This window comes from Sphaeramia orbicularis, chromosome 12 (genome assembly GCF_902148855.1).
Source record: "Sphaeramia orbicularis chromosome 12, fSphaOr1.1, whole genome shotgun sequence".
Classification (NCBI taxonomy): domain Eukaryota; kingdom Metazoa; phylum Chordata; class Actinopteri; order Kurtiformes; family Apogonidae; genus Sphaeramia; species Sphaeramia orbicularis.
This window is the reverse complement of record NC_043968.1, coordinates 31,699,235-31,720,631: the sequence shown is the minus strand read 5'-3', so window position 1 is coordinate 31,720,631 and position 21,397 is coordinate 31,699,235. Positions and strand designations below refer to the sequence as shown.

At 39.9% G+C, this 21,397-nt stretch overlaps 1 protein-coding gene across 1 annotated transcript in view; it reads left to right on the top strand.

Annotated features, from left to right (window-relative positions):
• The first annotated feature begins 3,931 nt into the window (after window positions 1–3,931).
• lrrc17 (leucine rich repeat containing 17) overlaps window positions 3,932–21,397 on the top strand; it is a 32,787-nt gene continuing 15,321 nt past the window's right edge. The window contains exons 1-3 of the mRNA XM_030150930.1: window positions 3,932–4,228; window positions 11,969–12,319; window positions 12,857–13,352. Coding sequence (XP_030006790.1) covers window positions 12,059–12,319; window positions 12,857–13,352 — 757 coding nt within the window. The 5' untranslated portion in view covers window positions 3,932–4,228; window positions 11,969–12,058. The remainder of the gene's footprint in view (window positions 4,229–11,968; window positions 12,320–12,856; window positions 13,353–21,397) is intronic.

Below are 21,397 nucleotides of genomic sequence, written 5' to 3'. Positions count from 1 at the left end.
TAAAACACAGCTCTTCTGCCTGACGCTCCCCTCCAAATACAGCCATGTCACCACTCACTGGGACAAAACCTCCACCAGAATCTAAGCTGAGGTCAGTTGGACATGTTCCCTAGAGTTTAAGACCAAAGAGCTTGTGCTTCCATCGGCCTGGAATACCAGCTGCAGTATTGTGTAAATCTGGCTTTTCTATGAGTCAGTGCTCAGTCAGACACTCATTTGTCTTATATTTTATGTAGCCTGTTTTTGTTTTTTTTTAATTATTATGTATCTGTCTTACATAAGTAATATCACATTAATAGTCAAACAATGTATTTCATCAATGGCTAAACAACGTCACTTATCATACAACAAAAATCATGAGGATGAAAACTAAACTTAACATGCATTCACTGTTTGCCTCCTGACTTCTACACCTCTCTTCTACAACGGATCTTACACGAAATTTTCACAACTTCTACATCCACTGGGCCCCCTCCACTGCTCTATGGGCCCCCCACAAACACTAGGCCCCATGAATTTGTCATGTTTACCCCCCCTTATCGGCGCCCCAGGGCATACTGACAAAAAAAGGACCAGAGACTTACAAGAAAAATATTAAAGCCAATATTTTCATGGATAAGGAAGCCTAACAAGGTAACCAAGAGATGAGAAACAAATGGGATGATAGATCATTGTTTTTAGTGTATTTTGCAGCTGATTTAAGACCTGTTAACATAAGAGATGGTAACAGAAAACTAACACAAGAGGAAGATAAAGGTGTGATTTGTCTTTTACCTGATACTAACTCAACATACACTGACAAAAGTCATGTCATGACTTAGATTGAGTATTCACCTGACTTGACTTGATTTTGATAAATCATCCTGCTCAGACACACACTGAGAAGTCATGTGAGATTTCTAAAATATGATAAACTACGATACATACCATTTGGGAGGCTTGTGATTGATGGCTTAACTTTTCAGGTAGGATAAATCAACATATGGTCACAGGACTTGACTCATCATTCACTTGGGTTTTAGTTTGACCTCGCCTGGACTTGACTGAAATTTAGGACTAGTGATGTCCCGATCTGGATTTTTTTGCTTCTGATCTGATCCAATTTTTTGTGGGATTAGTTTTGCTGATACTGATCCAATACCGATCCGACACCGAATTTTTACCAAGAAATTTTGATTTAAATTTGGAGTCATTATTCATAGATTATTATGCTATTATTTTACTTGAGATCACAATTAGACTGAATGTGGAGCCTGAACTAAAACAAGTATGTCACCTTTGACTCTTAATAACTTTAGTATAATTTTTGCACTTTCCAAATTCATTCTGTGGGACAAATTAGAACCTTATATTTTCCACTGCTGTAGTGTGTTTATGGATAGGTCCGTCCAAGTATTATATGGGGGTGCTTTCTGTGCTGTGCGTTAATGATGTGAAGCGGGTTCCTCGTGAGTCAGGTTAGGGTGGATCAAAAGAATGTCAGTTTATTTGAGGGATGGGCTGGGTCGGGTCAAATAATTCCACAAAAGCCCTGCAAGTTGGAAAAAACCCAACTTGCACATCACAACCGGACCTCATAATGAGTACATAATGAGTGAAAGTGAAAGTTACAGACGCTTTACTAGTTCCTCTCAGCCTCCCGCTGTTGTGCAGCTTTTCCCTACCTTCGGAAACTTTAATTTGAGGGAGCAGGACATTTGTCCCCCCCCCCCGGATCGCCCGATCTCGTGACTAAATCCGATCCGATCTTCTAAAAATGCCAGATTGGCAGTCGATACCTATTGTAGATTGGATTGGGACATCCCTACTTAGGACTTGCTTGAGACTCGAAACTTGCTTGATGCTTGCTCATATCTGACCTAATCCCACTTTTGCAAAAACAAAACGATGCAAGACTGATGTAGAAAAGCTGAACTAATCCCCAAAACATGCAAAACAGCCCAAAAAAAAATGTAACAGTAACTTCCAATCCCACTCTGAAAAAAACAAATGAATGTTTCTGGTATGCAGAGGTTGTATGGAAGTGACTAAAGCTGCACACCTGGTCTGAACTCTCCTGTCTGCTGTCAGAGGTACAGTCCAAAGGAATGACGGAATGAAGCTGTGTGCGGTTTTTCAAAAAATATTTAGGGAGTTATTCTTGCTCTTAAAAATACAGGAAAACAGCCACCATTCACAACTAGTTTTTTTTCCTGCAGTGGCTGCAAGGGATGAAGTTTAGAGTTAGTAGGAAATGCAGCTTTAGCACAATTAGAGGGCAGTGGTTTGTGTTTACTTGACATTACTGCTAAAACACACAATTCTAATGAATGTCTAGTACATTTAGATGGATTTTCGACCTCCCAGAAGGCCATCTGTTTGGATTTATTTCAGTTCAACAACTTGTAGACAAAGAATTCATGCAGTGATAAGTATTGTTTGCTTTTTTTGTCAGATGCTAGCCTACACAGATGTTGAAAGATGTCAATTTAAACTGTGATTCAAATTTAGCTTGAAATAAAGATTTAATTAGACATTTATATTGTCCCTAGAAGCTGTAAAACATCTAAATGGGATGCATTAGGTTGAAGTGTTGACCTGGTTAGTCAAAGAATGTGTTTGAAGAGTTTTAACAAGACACGCATCTTTCATTCTTCCACTGGCACCTCAGCTGACCTGGACCGCTGACAACACCACCCTCTGGCATAAATGTGTTCAAACACACACTTCACAGTGATGCAGCTCTGTCCTCTGCAGCCTTTTTAAGTGGCCTGGGTGTACATGCATGCTTTTGCAGATGTGTGTGCATAGAGTGATTGTTTGCATGTTTAAGGAGGGAACTACTGTATGTCCACTCTTGGCTGCTAAGCAGACAGGCTGACTGTTTTATAGAAGCCCCTGTGCTTCTAGCTCCTCCTACTTACTTAAAGCAGTTGTTCAGATATAAGTGCCCTCAAGCTGTTTGAAGAGTTTGGCAGTAAACACTCCATTTAGGACAGTGCAGTGTGGTCCTAATATGGAGCTGTTTCAGTCAGTGTCGATCGAGAGTGGAGGAAGAAGGAGGCGGAGAAAAGTGTATGTTGATTAGCAAGGATTACTGTTCTCTATCGCCATAAAATGACATGGAATACCCATTACTAGTTGATAAAACTATTCCTGTGGGAGCTGTTCTGTGTCACGGAGGCCAAATGGTTCATGGCAACAAGTGGTAGAGAGTATCAAGTGCCTGTGGGAATGTTCGTCACATTAGGAATAAATAGACAGGAACACTGCAGAGCTAAATGATTACAAAGAAAACTGATCTGGGAGCACAACACTAGCAAGAAAAGCAGGCAAACAGATTCACAACAGCCAGTCTGAATTTAGAGCTGTGTTTTCCATGTTTAAAAAGCAGTTAGTTCACCTCATTAACTAACTGATGCAGTCAAAATGATATTTGGCAAACAGTTTACAAAATGTGTGAAACCACAACCATCACATCCAACATACAGTACATGACTCCAGTGTTCAAGGCCTAATAATAAAGAAATCATCCATTACAGCACTGATCGGGGGCAGATGTTTGAAGTGGACTGCAAACTATTTTGGAGCAAGATTTACATCTCAGTGATTATCTCTTCTGCTGGGAGCAAGACACCACCAGCATTTAGCTGTAATGAGCTGTAATGGGAGTGTTTTGCCTGTGCCACCCAGTGACTTACATTTTGTCTCTGTTTCCCACTTTGTTTCTCGGTCCATCAGGCCAGTCAGCAGCTGGAGGAAGTCCACTGGTTTAACAGAGGGGACCAGTGCAGGGTTGCAGCCCTCCTACACATGTGAGTGTGTGTTTTTGTGTGTAGTGTTAAACCAGACACAGGCTTGTGGGTCCTCTGAGAATCAGTTTTACTCTGCTCAGTCTCCGTCTCATTCTCTTCACACTCCCAGTGTGATCCAGCTGAGTGGGTGAAAAGCAAGAGAGAGAGAGAGCAGAGAGAGAGAGGCAGCTTTAATACAGTGGTAGTCAATCACTCAACGCTAGCAGTCAGAGAGAGAGAGAGAGAGAGAGAGAGAGTGGGGGAGAGAAGGAGAGATTGGAGAAGAAGCCAGTCGTTCGTCCCTCAGTCCACACTCTTAGTTTACAGGCAGCCAGGCAGATTTTCTTGGCTTGCACACTGCGCTCATGACAGGATTAGGAGTCGGGGACGCAGGACCAACCGGAGATCTGCAGGTCCTCGTGGACAAGCCAGAGCCAGATTCTCTCCCTGCACAGGTAAGACTGAAACCTTCATGCAACTCTAGTGAACACCAGATCTGTGTTATCTGCAAAGGATTGTTCCTCTGAAACTAACAGCAAATCCCCAATCCAATCTGATACAACATTCAGGATGCAAGAGAATTTTTGGCAGGCATTGTTTGGCACCACAGTTAAATTCTTGATGATAAAATTAGGTTTCCTGAAGCGAAGATAAGACCCTAGTGTATTCTTTTAATTTTTAATGTGAAACTTTTTCAAAATATCTTGTAATAAAGACCCACCACAAACTTAGTTTATGAGTGGTGTGACTTTTCCAGTTTCTTTCTCCTTTGTCCTCCATGAAGATAGTTGCCAGCAACTGCACAGATTACAGCAGGATAACTTTTTCTTACTTCCTAAGTGCTTTGTGGTCATTAATTGAAAGAAAAAGTGAAGCAAATAAAACTATGTTGGTGAGAGTGAGTTGTCTGTGTCTTGCAAAGAGGTGTTTGCAGACATATGTGTAAATGGGCCACGTGAAGCACATCTGAACAACACGTTCCTCATTCATTCATTGTTTTTTTTTTTTTTTTTTTAAACAAAGGGTCATGCCTCTTACAACTTGTTGAAAAAATGGGGAAGTCTGCAAACAAGGAGTAAGTTTGGTTGTATGAGACTTTAATCTGTGCAACCTTGTTAATTAAAGACTCAACATTAATTTCTCCTCACAAGCAGGAAAACTTAATGCATTCATTCTTTTTTTTCCATACTGTTTGTCTGTTTGTTATGTAACTGGCCGGTGGTCTCCCGCTTGCAACCTCAAAGTTGAAAGCACTCGTGCTGCCATGTTTATGGATTCTGTTTCCTGTGTGGCTCAATGGATAGAAGTGTGCAGCACTTCTGCAAAAGTGAGATGTTTCCCACTTGGACCCTCTTTGTAGACACTAATTTCCACGTTTCATTCAGCGGTCATTTATGAGACTAACAGAATAAAGTTTGATCCTAAGATTACAACATAAGGAGTAATCAGCTGCTCTAGTTATGTTACCACTGTTGCACATCCTTGCTAATATGTGTGTGTGTTCAATTATATGCACAGAAAGGTACATGTGCCTCTGTAAAATTTCAGTAAAATTCCAACCTCATGCAGTGCAGAGTGGAGCGGCATGTAGTTTCACTGTGGAATTCTGCTCCAAAAAAAGGGGGAAGAAAAAAGCTTGACTTGCAAGTTTACTCTTATTACAAAGTACAAGAGAGCCTTTTGCTCTAATTTCTGCTGTTTCAGCTTGCCGCAGTTACGTTTAAGTGGAGAACTTTGTAGTGAGAGGAAAAAGAGCGTGAGTGAGAGAATTTGGCTCAGAGTACGTGTGTGTATTTTGTGTCTTGTGTCTGTGTTTGAGTTACAGATGTGTCTGGCATCAATCCAAACCAATCAACATCGCTGGCTGTCAGGGAGACACATTGCATGCGTGAGCTCTGCAAAAAGGTTTATGACAATATTTTTTTAACCTGACTAACTGAATAGTTTTCTGAACAGAAAGATTAATTTTTACATACTAAGAGTTGAAAAGTTCATTTTTTATTTAGCGACTCCTCATTCATTTGCCCCCAAAATGTATAAGTCTGATACATTAGAGCTCTGCAGTAATCCTGTGTTCAATGTTTTAATGATGGAGTGGAGTTTTTCTGAGCTTTACGACAACATTATCTGCAGCTACAAAACGAGCAGAGACCACACTGATGCATGGATGACGTCAGCTGAAAACAAAGCTGGCTGGTTGTCACAAACACACACAGAGTTTCAAGGATGCACAGATGTATAAATGGGACAGTGACTACTTCCAAGTTTGCAGTTACTATTCTTGTGGGTGTGTTTAGACCCTGGAGAATAGGAGAAAGCAGAATTCTCATGGGTGTATGGGAACACATGCAAGAAGACACGCCAATGCCCCTTAATTAGGCGTTTTCGTAAGTTTGGTTTTATGAGTTTACCAACTCTGGTGTCTTTTGACAAGCCAAATTGCCATTTTCTCCCTCTAAACTTTTTTAGAAGTCCCTCTTGCTTTTCTTCCTCTTCCAAAAAATGAACTTGTCTGGTTTCAATTAGGCTCTCAGGGATGTGTGAGTGTTGGAGACTTTTCTGTGTTGCTTTCTCTCTCAATATGCAGTATATGTTCATCTCTGTCACTGTCTCATCCTCAGATTTAGGAGTTGAGGTTTGTGGTTCGACTCTTTCTCGTTTCTGCGGTGTCATTCTTTCCTTGTTCTGTATTCCTTTCTGTCTCTTTGTTAAAGCTGGATGGTCAGCCTGTTACATGGTAATAAGCCACAGACCTCTGGGCACACACATTCAAGAAACCCAGCCCAAAGGAAACACAGTCAGGTCAACTTAGTGGGAGGCTGGCTGGCAGAGGAAATAAAACAACTCACCTTATATGCTTGCTGCTACTTTCCAAGTCTCTGACAACTTTTTTTCTGTAATTAATTGCCTTACTGAGTGACTGACTTGCTTCTGTTTCTCGGTTCACATTTATTCATGGATGGAAGCTACATTTTTTTACATTTTTCAATCAGTACCTAAGTAGAAAAGACTCTTTCACTCTTGTTTTTGCAGCCTTCCCTGCTTGTTCTAACTTTTGGTGTAACAGTGTGGCCCTTGTGTTCTCAACTGTTTCTTCTTGAGGTCTGTGCTCTTTCCATCCCCAGTGCCCTGTTCAGTGTTACTGGAGCATGGAGATCCTCTGTGGGCAACCACACTGCAACTGTTCAGCCTCATGGCTTTGTGGGAGGCTTTTGCTTTGTCTTTCAAAAGCTGCAGCACAGACAAGATTTCTGAAGTTATTCTTCAACATTGGAAAAAGAGGTTGTAAGTTCAGCTTGAACTGTGTGCTACCGTCTGTTTGGAAGTAGGCTGCACGGGGAAGTGAGAACATTTGTTGTTTATATTCCATTTTTCTTGTTCCAATGTGTACATTAAAGTAGAAAAACAAATGCTATCCTGATTATGTAACGGTGCTGCAATGGTGAGAAAACAATAGAAGCCACCCTTGGTTAAGAACTACTCTCTAGGATATCTGGAGCCAACTGATTAATATCCATTTATTACTGAACTCTAGACAAATCTAAAAATGTACTTGCAGCTGTTTTCAGGTTGTCACACAGTGTGCATGTCCGAAAATGAAACATAAGAAGGTCTATTGTTAATGTGTGGTGCTGGTTAGGATATTCTTGTGGTTTTACAGAAGCAGTGTCACTTGAAACCAAACAAATCCCTCTGCCTTTGCCAGAGGAGACTTTCCTTTAGCTGACACCAACACATTTTTATCCCAAACAACTTCAGTCACTGACTCATGGGTTTTAATACAGTCTCTCTTGTCTCTCGGATTTTCTTTCATGATGACATAAACATGACTTGAAAATGCTTATTTATGTGAGAATCTTTTATCAGTATTTGTATCTGGATTCTTCCTGCACTACAGTCACTCAGTGCCGCTCTTTGTCTCAAACCCTCTCCCTGATGTAGGTGGTTTATATGGTGTTAAGAGGCCAAACAGTCTGGCTTTCCTCTGGTCTGCTGAGGCTAAATGAACCATTTGAAGCCAAATACTGGTCAGAAAGCATACACAGACCCTGCATCTTTGAGGTTTTGTCTCTTTCTTTATTTTCTTTATGTCTGTGCAAATGTATGATATGATATGCATATATACCACAAGCATACAAATCTCTTTTTTAAGAATTCTGTTTCTTTATTCACACATGTGCGCTTTGACCTCTCATTCCTTAGCAGAGCAGTATAACATCCTACTTCCCTGGCAAATGTCACCACTGATTTCCTGCCAAAACACCTGGTTGGATTACACTTTCCACTTCATCATGTAAAACAGATTTGTACAAGGTGCTACTGAACATGCACTTTACTTAATGAATGAGACGCTCTTATTTTTTAACTCTACAGGTTCAAGTCCTAACCCAAAGACAAAAAACCAAGATAACAAAGCACAAAGTAGGAGGAACACAGTAGGTAAAAGTAGATGAGTCTACAGTCCTTGCAAATGTTCCCAAAACAAATTCCACAAAGAGAAACAAGACAGTCTTAAGCATGGTTTGTTTTGATTCAGAGCACACTTATGATGAGTACTCACTGTCCATTACTTGCCCTCACATCAACTTGGTAAAATGTTTTGGATTGAAAAGCCATTAGTAAGATTTAATGTGGATTACCAAGTAAGGATTTTTCCCCATGTACCCAGCGGACTCATACACAATAGTAAAGTAGCTTTGCTTTCTGTCACATGTTGATAAATGAAAATGTATCACCTGCTGTCATATTAACTCTTTGACTGTTACTTTTCTCTTATGTAAGAGTTTAACTGTAGGATTTAATCCATTGAGTTGTTCTGCTCTGGTGCTCTAACCATAAAATTCAGCTGAAGTGGATAACCGTAAAATTACTGAGCCAAGAAATTTAAAAAATGAAATGCCCAATATAAAAACAAAACAACATTATCATTAACAACATTAACACTACCTTGGGCATTTTAACTACACCCCTGTTAACATTTAGGACCTTCACTAAACTGTGAACAAGCTAATAAAACTGTCAGCCAAACATGACACTACATAAAGCACAGACGGCAAGAATTTGATAGATGTGATAATATCTTAGACATAGAGGAGTAATTTTTTTTTTACTTTTTCAGACAGGTAGCCCACTTAAGTTGGATACCAGACAACTGAAACATATCTATCATATCTCATAGAATTTAATAATAACTATGTGCAATATATTGCATGATTCTCATGGCGTTCACTGAAGTTCAGCCCTAAAAAATGTTTTAAATTCTTCCCACACACATCTTTTTTCCAAAATGAAACATATTGCTGCCACATTTCATGTTCAGACCAAACTTTATTCTGGTTCAGGGGACGTGACAGTGACAGCAAATAAACAGTCTGCCGGATATTTAAAATAAAGCCTTTTGGTAAAGGAAATACTTGACCAGAACCCTGAGGGCATTCAGCTGGACATTTATAGACTGAGGGAGACAGTTTTTTTCCTTTGAGACTGTGCTGGGTTGGCATGGGCTGGACAGATGGGAAATGGCAAATAATAGTAGACTGGAATAACTAAATTGGGCTGGAATGAGCATGAGGTGAACCACAGAGACTGGTTTGGCCTAAATGGGTTTGTTATGGTCACAGCTGGAATGAGGCTTGGACTGAGCCTGTAGTTTTCTAAGAAGAGCTGGACTTTTCCTTAACATCAGCTGTGATGTGGAAAGGACCTAAGCAGTACCAGCTCTGGTCCTAATGGTTTGGAGGTGGTTCACTGACCATACAGGAAGTACGGACAAAAATACTCTATTAATATGCAGAGGAAAGTCAACTCTTTCATTAGGTTGTTTCATTACTGTGTGTCTGATAATCTGTCATTTGGTGGACAGCTTCACTGGTCATAAACATTACTCAGAGGTGTATACTGTGTGTGAGACTACTTAACAGATAAAATTGAAATGAGATGCAAATGAAAATAGTAATGTGACCAACTGTGAAAAAAAGAAAAAAATAGTTCAGTTCCTCCAGAATAATTGCAATGGCTTGCAGAAACTCTGCCAGTGGGTATTAAAGTTGTCTTAACAAGTCACTGTGCCAGTGTTGTGGCACTTTGTTGGTTTTTCCACACATTTGCCATCTGCAAGTCCCTAATACTTTATATATTAGGTGTATTCAAGAGGATGTGGGTTCATAGTGTTAGAGTGCATTTGCTCTGGTCTCAAACTATAACCTTGGCAGTGTAAGTACCATCATGCTTCACCTCCTCAGGACCACAGTACTGTAAATCAACCACATCTGCCAGACAAAACTACTTGAATCCAAAGCAGGTACAGAAAAAGAGAGAGGGAGGATATGGATGGATCCACTCAAATCCTCCCTCATTGCTTTCCATCTCAGAGTTTAGTCTGGTGTATGAACTGGCACCAGTTTCCACCTCCGTCTCAAAATGCACCTCTCAAAATGTGCCTCACAATCACGCAACACATATGACTATAGTCTGGAAGGATGTGCAGAGACAAACACAGTCACAACAATAATGGCATACCAACACAAATACAGAGAATGTAGATGTATACACTGACAGCTGGAGGCTTAACATAACCTTTGAATTTAGTTTTTTTTTTTTTTCGGGGGCTTCCAGTGATAGATCACTAGCAGTATGTCACTGCATGAAATGGTTGCAGTGGAGAGAATTGATCTTTTATGTTTCCTTCATTTAACGCAGTTGATAGTTGGACAGTTGAAGAGCGCTCAATGGACTGGAAAGTACGTCCCAGGATACATTCTCAGCTGTTTCTGTCTATAGCAAGCTAACATGCCCAGCCTGTTATTCACGATGGAACGACACCATCTGCATTGACAGGCTTGTTCCACTGTGTGAGAGACTGGAAGGCTGCATGGGGGCTGTGGTTTGGTACAGTTGGACTAAATCAGTGTGTGCATGTCTGCCTATGTGTGTGTGTGTATGTGTGTGCACAGTGTTTCTTGGCAGACCTGTGGACCTTGCCTTTTTTGCCTCTGATCACACAAGAGACCCATGACTCACTTATTTTACCATAAAACACAGAGGCACAGGTCCACATGCAGATGCATATTCACATTGTCAGGGAGGCAAAAGTCCAGAACTAGTGGCTGCACAGCAAAGAAATGACAATTACCATCATTATTATGCCATAAATATTAATGTTTCCAGTGTCTGAGTTTTCATATTTGCGGCTGGTGATAGTTTCACATTTTGGCAACAAAGAATGGCGAGACAGTGGAGCTGCAAGAAGTTAAAAAAGGCAGTAAATTGGTCTTATAGTAGCTGTTTGGACTGTAATGAATTTATCCAATGCTTTTGCTACTGTGCCTCTGTGCACTAATACAGAGATGTGGCTGTGCTATATGTTCTTAGACTGTCAAAAATGGTCAAGCAACCACTTGTGGTTACATAAATACTGACTGTCTTCTCTATGTAGACAAACTGTGGGTTGTATGTGACTTTGGCATCAGACAGTGGTTGTTTATGTCTACTGACAGTCAGTGTTGGTTTATTTAACAAGAATGATTTAGCTTTTCTAGAAGAAGGTGTATTTGCAGAAAGCCAAATGAAAGGGTCAATTCTGTATATTTCAAGACAATACAAACATGCATCTATTCTTTTAACACCGAAGGTCATACTTTCCCACAGTTATAAACCTCAGTATTTCATGAAACACACACAAAAGGTCTACAGAAAGATATTTAAACATTAAGGTAAGTAAGTCACCAGATATGAATGTTTAATAAATAATCAATAAAATATTAAAGCACTGAGCGGTCAGAAGTATGAAATATTAAAAGTCAGAGGAGATTTGATGTCATGAGGAGAACCAGTTGAAAAGCCTGCAGGAAAAGTGGGGAAGTGAAAACACATGGGTGTGCTTAGCTGAAGGTAGAAAACATTTATGGGGCAACCCAAAAAGAAAACAGCCTTTCACTCTGACCACATTTTAACTCTTTATATGTTAGCACGTTACAAATGTCTCTTTTTCTTTTCAAACACCTTTCCATGTTTCTCCTCCCCACTTTGATCTCTTTGCTAATTCTTTCAACATGTGCAGAGTTGCTATTTCAGTTGTCAGCATGTCTTAACAGGCCACCAAGACAATTTGTGTGAAATGACCACTGAATATCTTTGAAAATACAGCTCCCTTACTCACTCTGTGTCTTCCTCTGTTTTTCTCTTCATACAAACAGCTGTGACTGGCCTCCTGTGTCCCGTCACACCAATCCTCTAACAACCGAGGTTGACCTGATTACCTAGAGGCCTCCCTCTCCTCTTTCATCATGCGTGTCCTCACTACCCTCCTCCTTTTACTGCTCCTCCGGTCAGCTGAGCCCCGGAGAGGTCCTCGGTCAGGAGGTGCTGGGGGCCGGCTACGGGGCAGAGGCAGGGCTGGTGTCATGAGGCGTCAAACTCAGGAGTGTAAGGAATACATGGAGGCAGGGGAGAAGTACCTGGACTGCCAGGACAGACAGCTGACCACTGTGATGCAGGACTGGCCTAAAGATATTCATCACCTGTTGCTGGCAAGAAATAAAATTCAGGTATGTGCAGCAGGTTTCCCATTTGCACAGTTCTGCAAAATACAGATGTTCATCAACTGGATTCCAGGTATAAAATAATGAATGACTCGTTTCTAGGCGTTGGTATTTTCTAGTACAGTTTTTCACAACAAAAGAGTCTCTTTTCAACAATTCACTGCACATTAGTCCCTCAAGCCTCTTCTCTAATCCTTAAGCTTCTCCAGCTTGTTGATACCATGAGCATCTGTGCACCATTTATCTGGGGCTGAGATCAAAGACAGATTTTTCTGTTTCTGCGTGTAGGGTTTTGCATGTCTGAGTGAGTGCACAGGATGTGTGTCACAGGTGTTGAGAGAAATAAGACAAAATGCTTTTCTGAGAGGTAATAAATATCGAAAAATGAGCTAGAAACACTGAATACACTTGGGGAAAATTAGTATAATTAAACTCTACCTCCACTCATTTAAGTTCAAAGAGTTGCAAAATGAATGAGTATTGAAAGATTGGATAAACAATATGCAATATTTATTTAACCAACAGTTCTGATCTCCCCCCTAGGTTTTGAGGGATAACATGTTCTCCCAGTTCACCCAGCTGAAGAGCTTGGACCTCCAGCAGAACGACATCTCCATGGTGGAGGAGCAAGCCTTCAGCGGCCTATCCCAGCTCACCACACTACTCCTCCAGCACAATGGACTAAAAACAGCATCCGAGGAGGTTCTGCTTCCTCTTCCACGCCTTACCTACCTCCGTCTCTATGACAACCCCTGGAACTGCCACTGCTCATTGGACAGCTTGGTCAGGACCCTACAAGTGCCGAGCAACCGTAACTTAGGCAACTATGCCAAGTGTGATGAGCCCCTGTCTCTGAGAGGACAGAAGCTGAAGACGGTGAAAGTGGACTTGTTGTGTGAGGACAACCAGGTGGACCCCAAGCCGGGGAGAGGAGATGGAGGACGACCAAGGCCTCCGCCAGTTAAAGTGAAGCCGGATGCAACGTCCATGTGCCACACTTATATGTTCCCCAAACCTCTGCTGGACTGCAGCCACAAAGGTGAGGAATGCCACGCTCTGTATTTGACAGTGTGTCCTGTCATGATAAAAATACACTCATAAAAAAATCTTGCTGCTCAACATCTGAAGAACACATCAAACCACAGTTCCTCAGTGCATGGAATTACTTAGTGAGCATGCAGATAGTGGTCAATAAATACTTTATTATTATGGAAACAAATAACTTTTGTTTTATTTTTGCTTTCAACAGTCTATTCAACAAAATGAATCATAGCCAGTGAACATCCTGACTTTCCTGTTTGGAAAACCAGATAAAAATCTTAACTGCAGTGTCTACAGAAAAAGGTTGACTGAAATAAAGAGTAGAACCATGACTGACATTAACTAATTAGAGAATCTGAGTTGACAAAGATACTTTTGTGTAGAATCTTTGTTGTTTGCCATGTGTAACTGGGTTACACATTAAAATAGAAAGGAACTTTTCTGCCAAATATTTGGTTGAAACCAGGCTGGGGTAATAGTCTTGTCTTATTGTTTTTATTTATTAAGTTTGCCACACGGGGCATCTGAACACCACTGACATGATGGGAGGAAACAGGCTTTGGGCTGGATGTAGTCTCAGCGTCAAACTTTGTCCCACAGTGTCAAACATACGTCTTTCCATTCCAGGACATCAGGGAACACAGTGGGGTGTCTTTGTGTTCTTATATGACCAGTTTCAATGCTCAAGCCTTTTCTAATTTTTGCAAATGAAAAGCTATTATACATAACATGTTATTTTTCCACAGATTCAGAAGCTCTGTCTGTTTGTTAGTTTTGAGTCTGAGTCAGCCTGCGTAGAAGACAGACATCCGTCAAAATAAAGAGAGGAGGGGGAGTAAAGGGAATGCTTCTTCAGGGTCTTTCAGCCTTTCCAGTTTTCACATCTGGTTCTGTCTCCATGTAAAATGCCACTATGAAGCTGCTATCATAGTGGCTGTAACTTCTCCAGTGCTCTATAAAAACTTTGTTTCACTCTTGCTGTTCAAAGGATCCAGATATGAACATTTCTGAATTTGCCCAGACATATGACTCTGGGTTACTTTAATGTGGGGGTCTTTATTCTTAATTGCTTTCTCATCTTCTCCCTTTCATCATCTCCCTCCTTTTCCAATGCGTCCCATTTATCTCTTTGCCTCAAAGCTCTAAAATGTGTCTCCTTTGTCAACCTAGCTAGTATGTCACACACTGAGCTGAAAGATTGTATGTGTCTATGGTTCAAACTAACTAAATTCTGAGTGCATCTATAAATGGGGAGCTTATGCCCTGCAGAGAATGCAATCTCTCACAGAGCATCAATAAGCCAAAACCACACAATGCAGCGTCTGTGTTGTGTAAATGCTTGAGGAAGCTTTCTGCATATTTTCCTAATTATTTTTTTTTTTACTGTAAAACTTTTGAATTCATTCTTTATCTGAACCACTATAAAGGTTCATCTGTTTTTCTCACAGAGGGTCCCATCCATCCATCTCTCCACATCTTTCTCTCATTTTTATGCCTGGTATGCTTCCCTATGAAGCTTACCACACCATAAAAGTAATTTGTGATGTGAGAATGTTTCTTAATGGACTACATCTGTAAGCTGATACCTCTATGAGTGTTTCTGTTTTGTTATTTTCATGGCTTTGGATTCCAACAGTGGCATTATTATCAGTTGCTTGTTGTGTTACATCTCAGTGACTGGCACTTTATTTGTCATACATTTACTTTCAGTCTTTTGTGTCAAAAGCCGGAGCAATCTGACACATAGATCCTGACACTATTGTAAAATATCTCTTGAAAATCACACATTCACTTATGTAATTTGAGGATTCTTCCTTCATAGAATAAATCAGAATTTGACAATACACATGCTCCACCTGCAGCTGTATTTAAGACTGTATTTAAAGACAGACTGCACAAAGCCAGTTCATACAGCTGTGGAAAAGTGATACCAAAATATCTGCCATTTTGCTTTCTTTGACAGTTCATATATTCTGAAGAAGAGACATGTCTGACAAAGACTTGACAATTATCACAACACAGTCAGGAAATTTTTTGTAACCCCTCATCTCTATGGTCTATGATTGGATGAAAACTTCCATTGTTGGCTAGAGAGGCAACAGATTACTTACAAAATTCCTAAAGGTTAGCATAGAAGCATAGAGCTTTTGTCCCATGATGACAAAAAGTATTTTCCTATGACGTTTTAAAAGTAAAATTTGTTGCTTCCTCCTAAACAGTCCAAACATCCACTCACAACTTTAATAGTATGAAGTAGGGATGCACCGATACCACTTTTTTCCAGACCAAGTAAAAGTATTTACATTTGATTACTTGCCAATACCAAGTACAAACATGAGTACTTAATATCATTGTGGTTCTTAATTACTTTTGAAAATGTGTTTCCTCATTATTGCCATTAGTCTGACTGTAACAAAGTGCTGCTACTGACATTTAATGCATTGGAATGAGCGTTTCTCAATCAATCCACCAGGGGGCACCAGTCTTAACTAACCATACTGGACAAATACCATGAAGAAGAGTAAAGTTTTTTGAGAAGAAGAAAGTCAATAGCAACAAACATGGTGACGACAAAGGTAATACTAATGTGGATGCTAATTTTGATATTGATGAGGGTAGTTGTCATAAATATGTCAGTAGTTTTTCACTAACTCACACAGTTGCTCTTTGAACAGATCCGCTGCTTCCACAGTTCCGGTGGTACTGTTCTGTATCCTCCATCTGGGTATACATCCGCGAACACTCAGAAAACAGACAGAATTATGTACGGAATGTAGGCAGAGGACGGACAGAACGCTCTGTCCGTATCCGTTTGCCTCTTTAATATAACTTGCAGTTAGCGTTACTTTCGTCATCGTCGTTTATTTTTGAAAAATCTCCACACTGCTGATATTACTCCTCGGCCACATACCTGCTGACTGTGAATGTCACGCTGCTGTAGGTGGTGTCAGTGTGGTTGTATAGGAACACTTTTACAAGAGTGCATATACTCAGTATCGGACCGATACCCGATACTGGTATCGGCATCGGCACATCCCTAGTATAAAGGATAAAGAAGCCATGACATGGAGAAATGTAACCATCTGATCATTTTACAGCAGCTATGTTATGAAGCACAAATAAATCCCACCACAGGGGATCAAAGCTGAATGAATGCAGTCAAAGCACATACTTCATCCCGTCTGCTGTGGCTGAGAGGTCTGTATATTGGACAGACACACAGATTTATGAGTGCAGTACATACACAGACGGAGCTCCAACTGCAGACAATATATTATTGAAATTTTCCAGTGGCAGATAAAGAACATTTTACATGTGGGGTCAAAGGGGTGGATGTGACACTACATGAAAATGCCTATATATATGTACGGGAATTCAACACAATCCAGAAAAATACTTATAAAGGAGTTACATGTAGAACGGATATTTGACCAAAACCCACAAAAAATTAACACTATGTACCCAGACTGTGTCACTCACTGAATAAAGTATAAACCTCATTACCTCTGCCAAGGAGGTTATGTTTTTGTTGGCAGTGGTTTGTCTGTCTGTTTGTTTGTCTTTCTGTTTGTGTGCAAGATAACTCAAAAAGTTATGGATGAATTTGGATGAAAATTTCAGGAAATGTTGATACTGGCACAAGGAACAAATGATTAAATTTTGGTGGTGATCGGGGGTGGGGGGCACAGGGACCCACTGATCTGCCTTGGTGGAGGTCTGCCGTTATTGTTTTCCAGTCACGGGTAATCTAATGAATTACTATTTGAAACGTTACAACGCCGTTACTGGCAGTGAAATGTGGAGCGTTACTATGCACTGATATCTAACAGCTGTTATCTGTCCTGGCTCGTTCAACCAGGCACAAGAGGTGTGATGTTCGCGGACGACTCGAGTCTTTTGAACGGCTCTTTTCAGTGAACGATAAGAACTGATTCGTTGTGAGCCGTTCATTTATGAGCCATTCTTATATTCAAATTGCCCACACTGCCTTCATGCTTCACCTGTGTGCCCCTTGAGTCTGAGTTGTCCACGCTGCCTTCACCTGAACAACTAATGACATGTCCAAATTTGAGTCGTCTGCAGCACACCCCATTCACTTGAACACAACTACGTGTGCAGCTAAATTAGGGGAGGAGTTATCAGTGAGTCCAACTGACTGGACTGAAGACATTTACTGCTGGATCAGGGAGGAGCGACTGAAAAAAGTGGAGATGTGGGATTAACTGGAGGAGCATCTTCTTCCTATAAATGCAGATATGCACTTGTGTGGTGGAAAAGCTGGGCCCTGGTGGACCCCAGCCTCACCAAAGTCATGGTATGAAGTACCTGTCTGCTGTACGAAATTGGCTCATGAAACATGCTCAAAAATCAGTTTCCTTTTACATATTTGAAGGTTTTTCAAAAAAGTAACACAATAATTACTTTCCCTGGTAACTAATTACATTTATAAAGGAGTAATTCCATTACTAATTCAATTACTTTTTTGGGAAAGTAACTAGTAATTATAACTAATTACTTTTTTTAAAGTAATTTGCCCAGCACTGTATATGATGTAGTGTCATCAAGTTTTTCCTTCAAATAAAAACTCATAGGTGGTTATTTTTGACACTGTGTCTTATAATCTTCATGTAGGTTGCTGCATTAGCTGATAGTTTACATTATAACTCTGTTAGCGTAGCTCTGTTTTCAGACAGACCACAGGCACAGTAAAACCACTATCATCTTTGTTTCCTATGTGGTTTGTGTTCTCAATAGCTGTACTAAAGATCTGTTTGGAATCATCTAAACAAGGTCAAAAACTGGCACAGTTTAATCTGAACCATGGATAAACTAACAGCCAACGTAACAAAGATGATAACATCACATAATACCTTTTTTACTTTCGTAAGCCTCATAATCAAACTTACCTGTGTAGAAGAAACATTCTGATTTCAGCATCAAACTCCATTGTTTTCATTTAGAGCTGTATCCAGTAGTGAAAACAGTTACAGTGATTCTAGCTTTAATCACTTTGTTTTTTTTGTTTTGTTTTTGTTTTGTTTTTTAACTCTTAAAGTTCTTTCTTTGCCATTTTCATCCCATCTCTTCACATTCTGACACTTTGCTCAAAGGCCCCATGGTGTTAGTTTTCTTCACCATGGTAGAACAGCAGAGTGACTCACTACTCCCTCTAGTGGCCACATAAATCTTTTGAACCATCTGTATGAATAAATTCAGTTAATATCTGTACAGTTAAGTCCATTGGTATCTATGGTAGAACTTCAGAACTCTGGATTCTAAACACTCTAAAGATAATCTTACGTATTAGGTAGGTATTTGAACATTTTAAAATAGAAATACTACATATATCTCTTTAAGCTGTTGTTATATCATGGCCTGTATCAACACACCACCCTTTTTTGCTCTTAGTAGAGCAAGCCCCCTACCCCCCTGCCCGAACACACCCAATATTTTTTTTTCTTAGTTGTTTCATTTTGTTTCGTTTTGTCTGTGTAAACTTTGTTTGTTGTCTTTTGAGTATGTACAACCTAAGTCTTATGACTGTATGTTGAATGTCTGTGTCTCCAATAAATAATTAGTTAAAAAACAAACAAACAAACAAACAAACATGACTCTTGACGCAGATCAAGCAGAAGACCAGAAACAGCAGCTCTTACAATGTAGAAGCATTAAAAGCAAAATGAAAATATTACACTTCCAGTAAAAGCTCTGCTCTGTATAAAACATTATAATAAATGCCTCCAAGATATAGCTGCTCCTTCTGCCCCCGGCTAGACCTGTCCCTGTAGTGTTTTGACAGCTGCTCATTATTTTAGCAGTACATGGAAATGCCATCTTTGCCCACGCAGCACTGGTCAAGACTATGTGACTGTTGCTCTTTGTATTTAAGACTAGCAGTCAATTAATTATCCTGAATGTGACAACAAAATACAAACAAAAACATGCCATGAGGGTGTGAATATAAGTGGAATAAATGTGGAATATGATTTTTCTTTCACACGAGACAGAAAAGTGAGCAGAAAAAAGACAGCACAAACCCAGAGGAGAATGGAAACATGTTCTAATCTCTCTGTCTCCATACCCTATATTTCTGCCACTTTTTCTCCTCTCTGGTTTGAAGGCTGTTCTCTGAGGTGAACCACAGCAGATTTCAGGCTCCACATGATTCAGATCAGTGCTATACCAAGTGGTTACAGACCGTATGGGACCTTTTAACACTGAGTTTCTCAAAGATGGGTCTGTAGCTTTATTGCAGTGTTTTCAACCTTGGGGTTGGGACCCCCCGTGGGGTTGCTGGGAATTCAGAGGGGGTCGCCTGAAATTCCTAGTAATTGATTAAAAAAAACAAAAAAAACAAAAAAACAAAAACCATACTAATGAAAAATATATGGTGAGTTGACAGAGACAATCCCAATTCATAAAAGACTTGACAAAATGTGAAGCTGAAACTGAAGCACTGTGGTACTGTTTATCTGTCAAATGTTCATTGTGGTCGGTTTCAGATGCTGCAGCTCTTTCATGATTCATAGTTTGAGTTCTTGTTTGTTCAGTATTAATTGTCAGCCTTGTAAATCCAAGTTGGACTGACTGTACATATCCTGACCAAGGAAAATAAAATTCTCACTTTGTGCAGTAATCTACACCTGGCTTTTCTGCCTCCGTCCATAATAATATACATTATATAGACTAAATGTCAACTAAAATTAATGTTTATTTACAACATAGTAAGGCAAACTATTACATGATCAAAAACAATTCATTTTAGTAAAAAAAAAAAAACCTCTCTGTTTTGAATGTCTGGGGTTGCCAGAAATTTGTGATGTTAAAATGGGGTCACGTGCCAAAAAAAGCTTGGGAACCGCTGCTTTAGTGTCTCTGGTATATCTGATTATACCTCAAAATTACATGTGTTTCACTGTTAAAGCCCATATATAGTGTGTATTATACAGCAGATTAGTACAGTTGTCTTTATAACTAAGCAAATTTTTATATGGTGAAAAAAGTGCACTAAGTCTTATAAACATCGAAACCATAATATCTTGCCTGCAAATTCACAGATTTTAATCTAAAACAAAGAATTGCATGCTGTAAATTATGCCCTCACTGTACGACCATGCTTGGAAGGTGGGAAGAAATCATGGCTTGCAGAGGTAATATAAATCCTCCATAAAACCTTCAGGCAAACTGAGTGGGCACAGATGTGACTCATGTATGTGGTGTGCTGGCCCCCTCCCAGTCACACACACTCACACATGATATTATGTCAGGCTCTCCCTGGATTTTGTGGATCATGAACCGTGGGCAGTTAGTCAGCAGAAATAATGAATCTTCCATAATGTCATTTGAGTGAGAGGCAGAGAGCATGAATGAGAAGGAGGACAGTATCACACATTACTTTCTCTCTCTCTCTTTCTGTGTAAATCCAGGATTTAGCAGCTAACTTCAGGTGCCAGGAAGTTTTCCTACTGTACTGTAAAGGTCTTGTCCACACTGGGAACTGCACATCTGTTATGAAACTGAGGTTAGATGTGAGGTTTCCCGAGGACATTTTTCATTCCTCGGTGAAAAGGTCATTGAAACAATGCAGGACCAGACCATGGGATAGTGAGAATTTCCACTTAAACTAACAGAACTAATAGATATCATGTTTTTAAGGCATATCTGCAAGTACTTCAGTCAATATTTCATTGGATATACTGCAGTGTTTGGGGGGGGGGGGGGGTAAATTTTTTATCTTTTTGTAATTTCCAATGCAATGTTGTCATAGTGATGTGAAAAAAAGCAAGCAACTTCACTGACTCAGTCTGGGCAACAAACTTTTTCGAGATAAAGTTTGAGAAACAATGTGTGCTATTACACACTATAACAGTAGTATTAGTGAATTACCTGGATGTCATCTCATAAGTGCTGCAAATGCCTCAGAAAGACAAATGATTTGGCTCAGTGTAGATTTTTACAGATTAATTTTGCTACAGAAACATTTTTTGTTCTGTCTTTTAAGATATACTACAAGCACTAATCTGGTTGATGTAATAGTGGTGT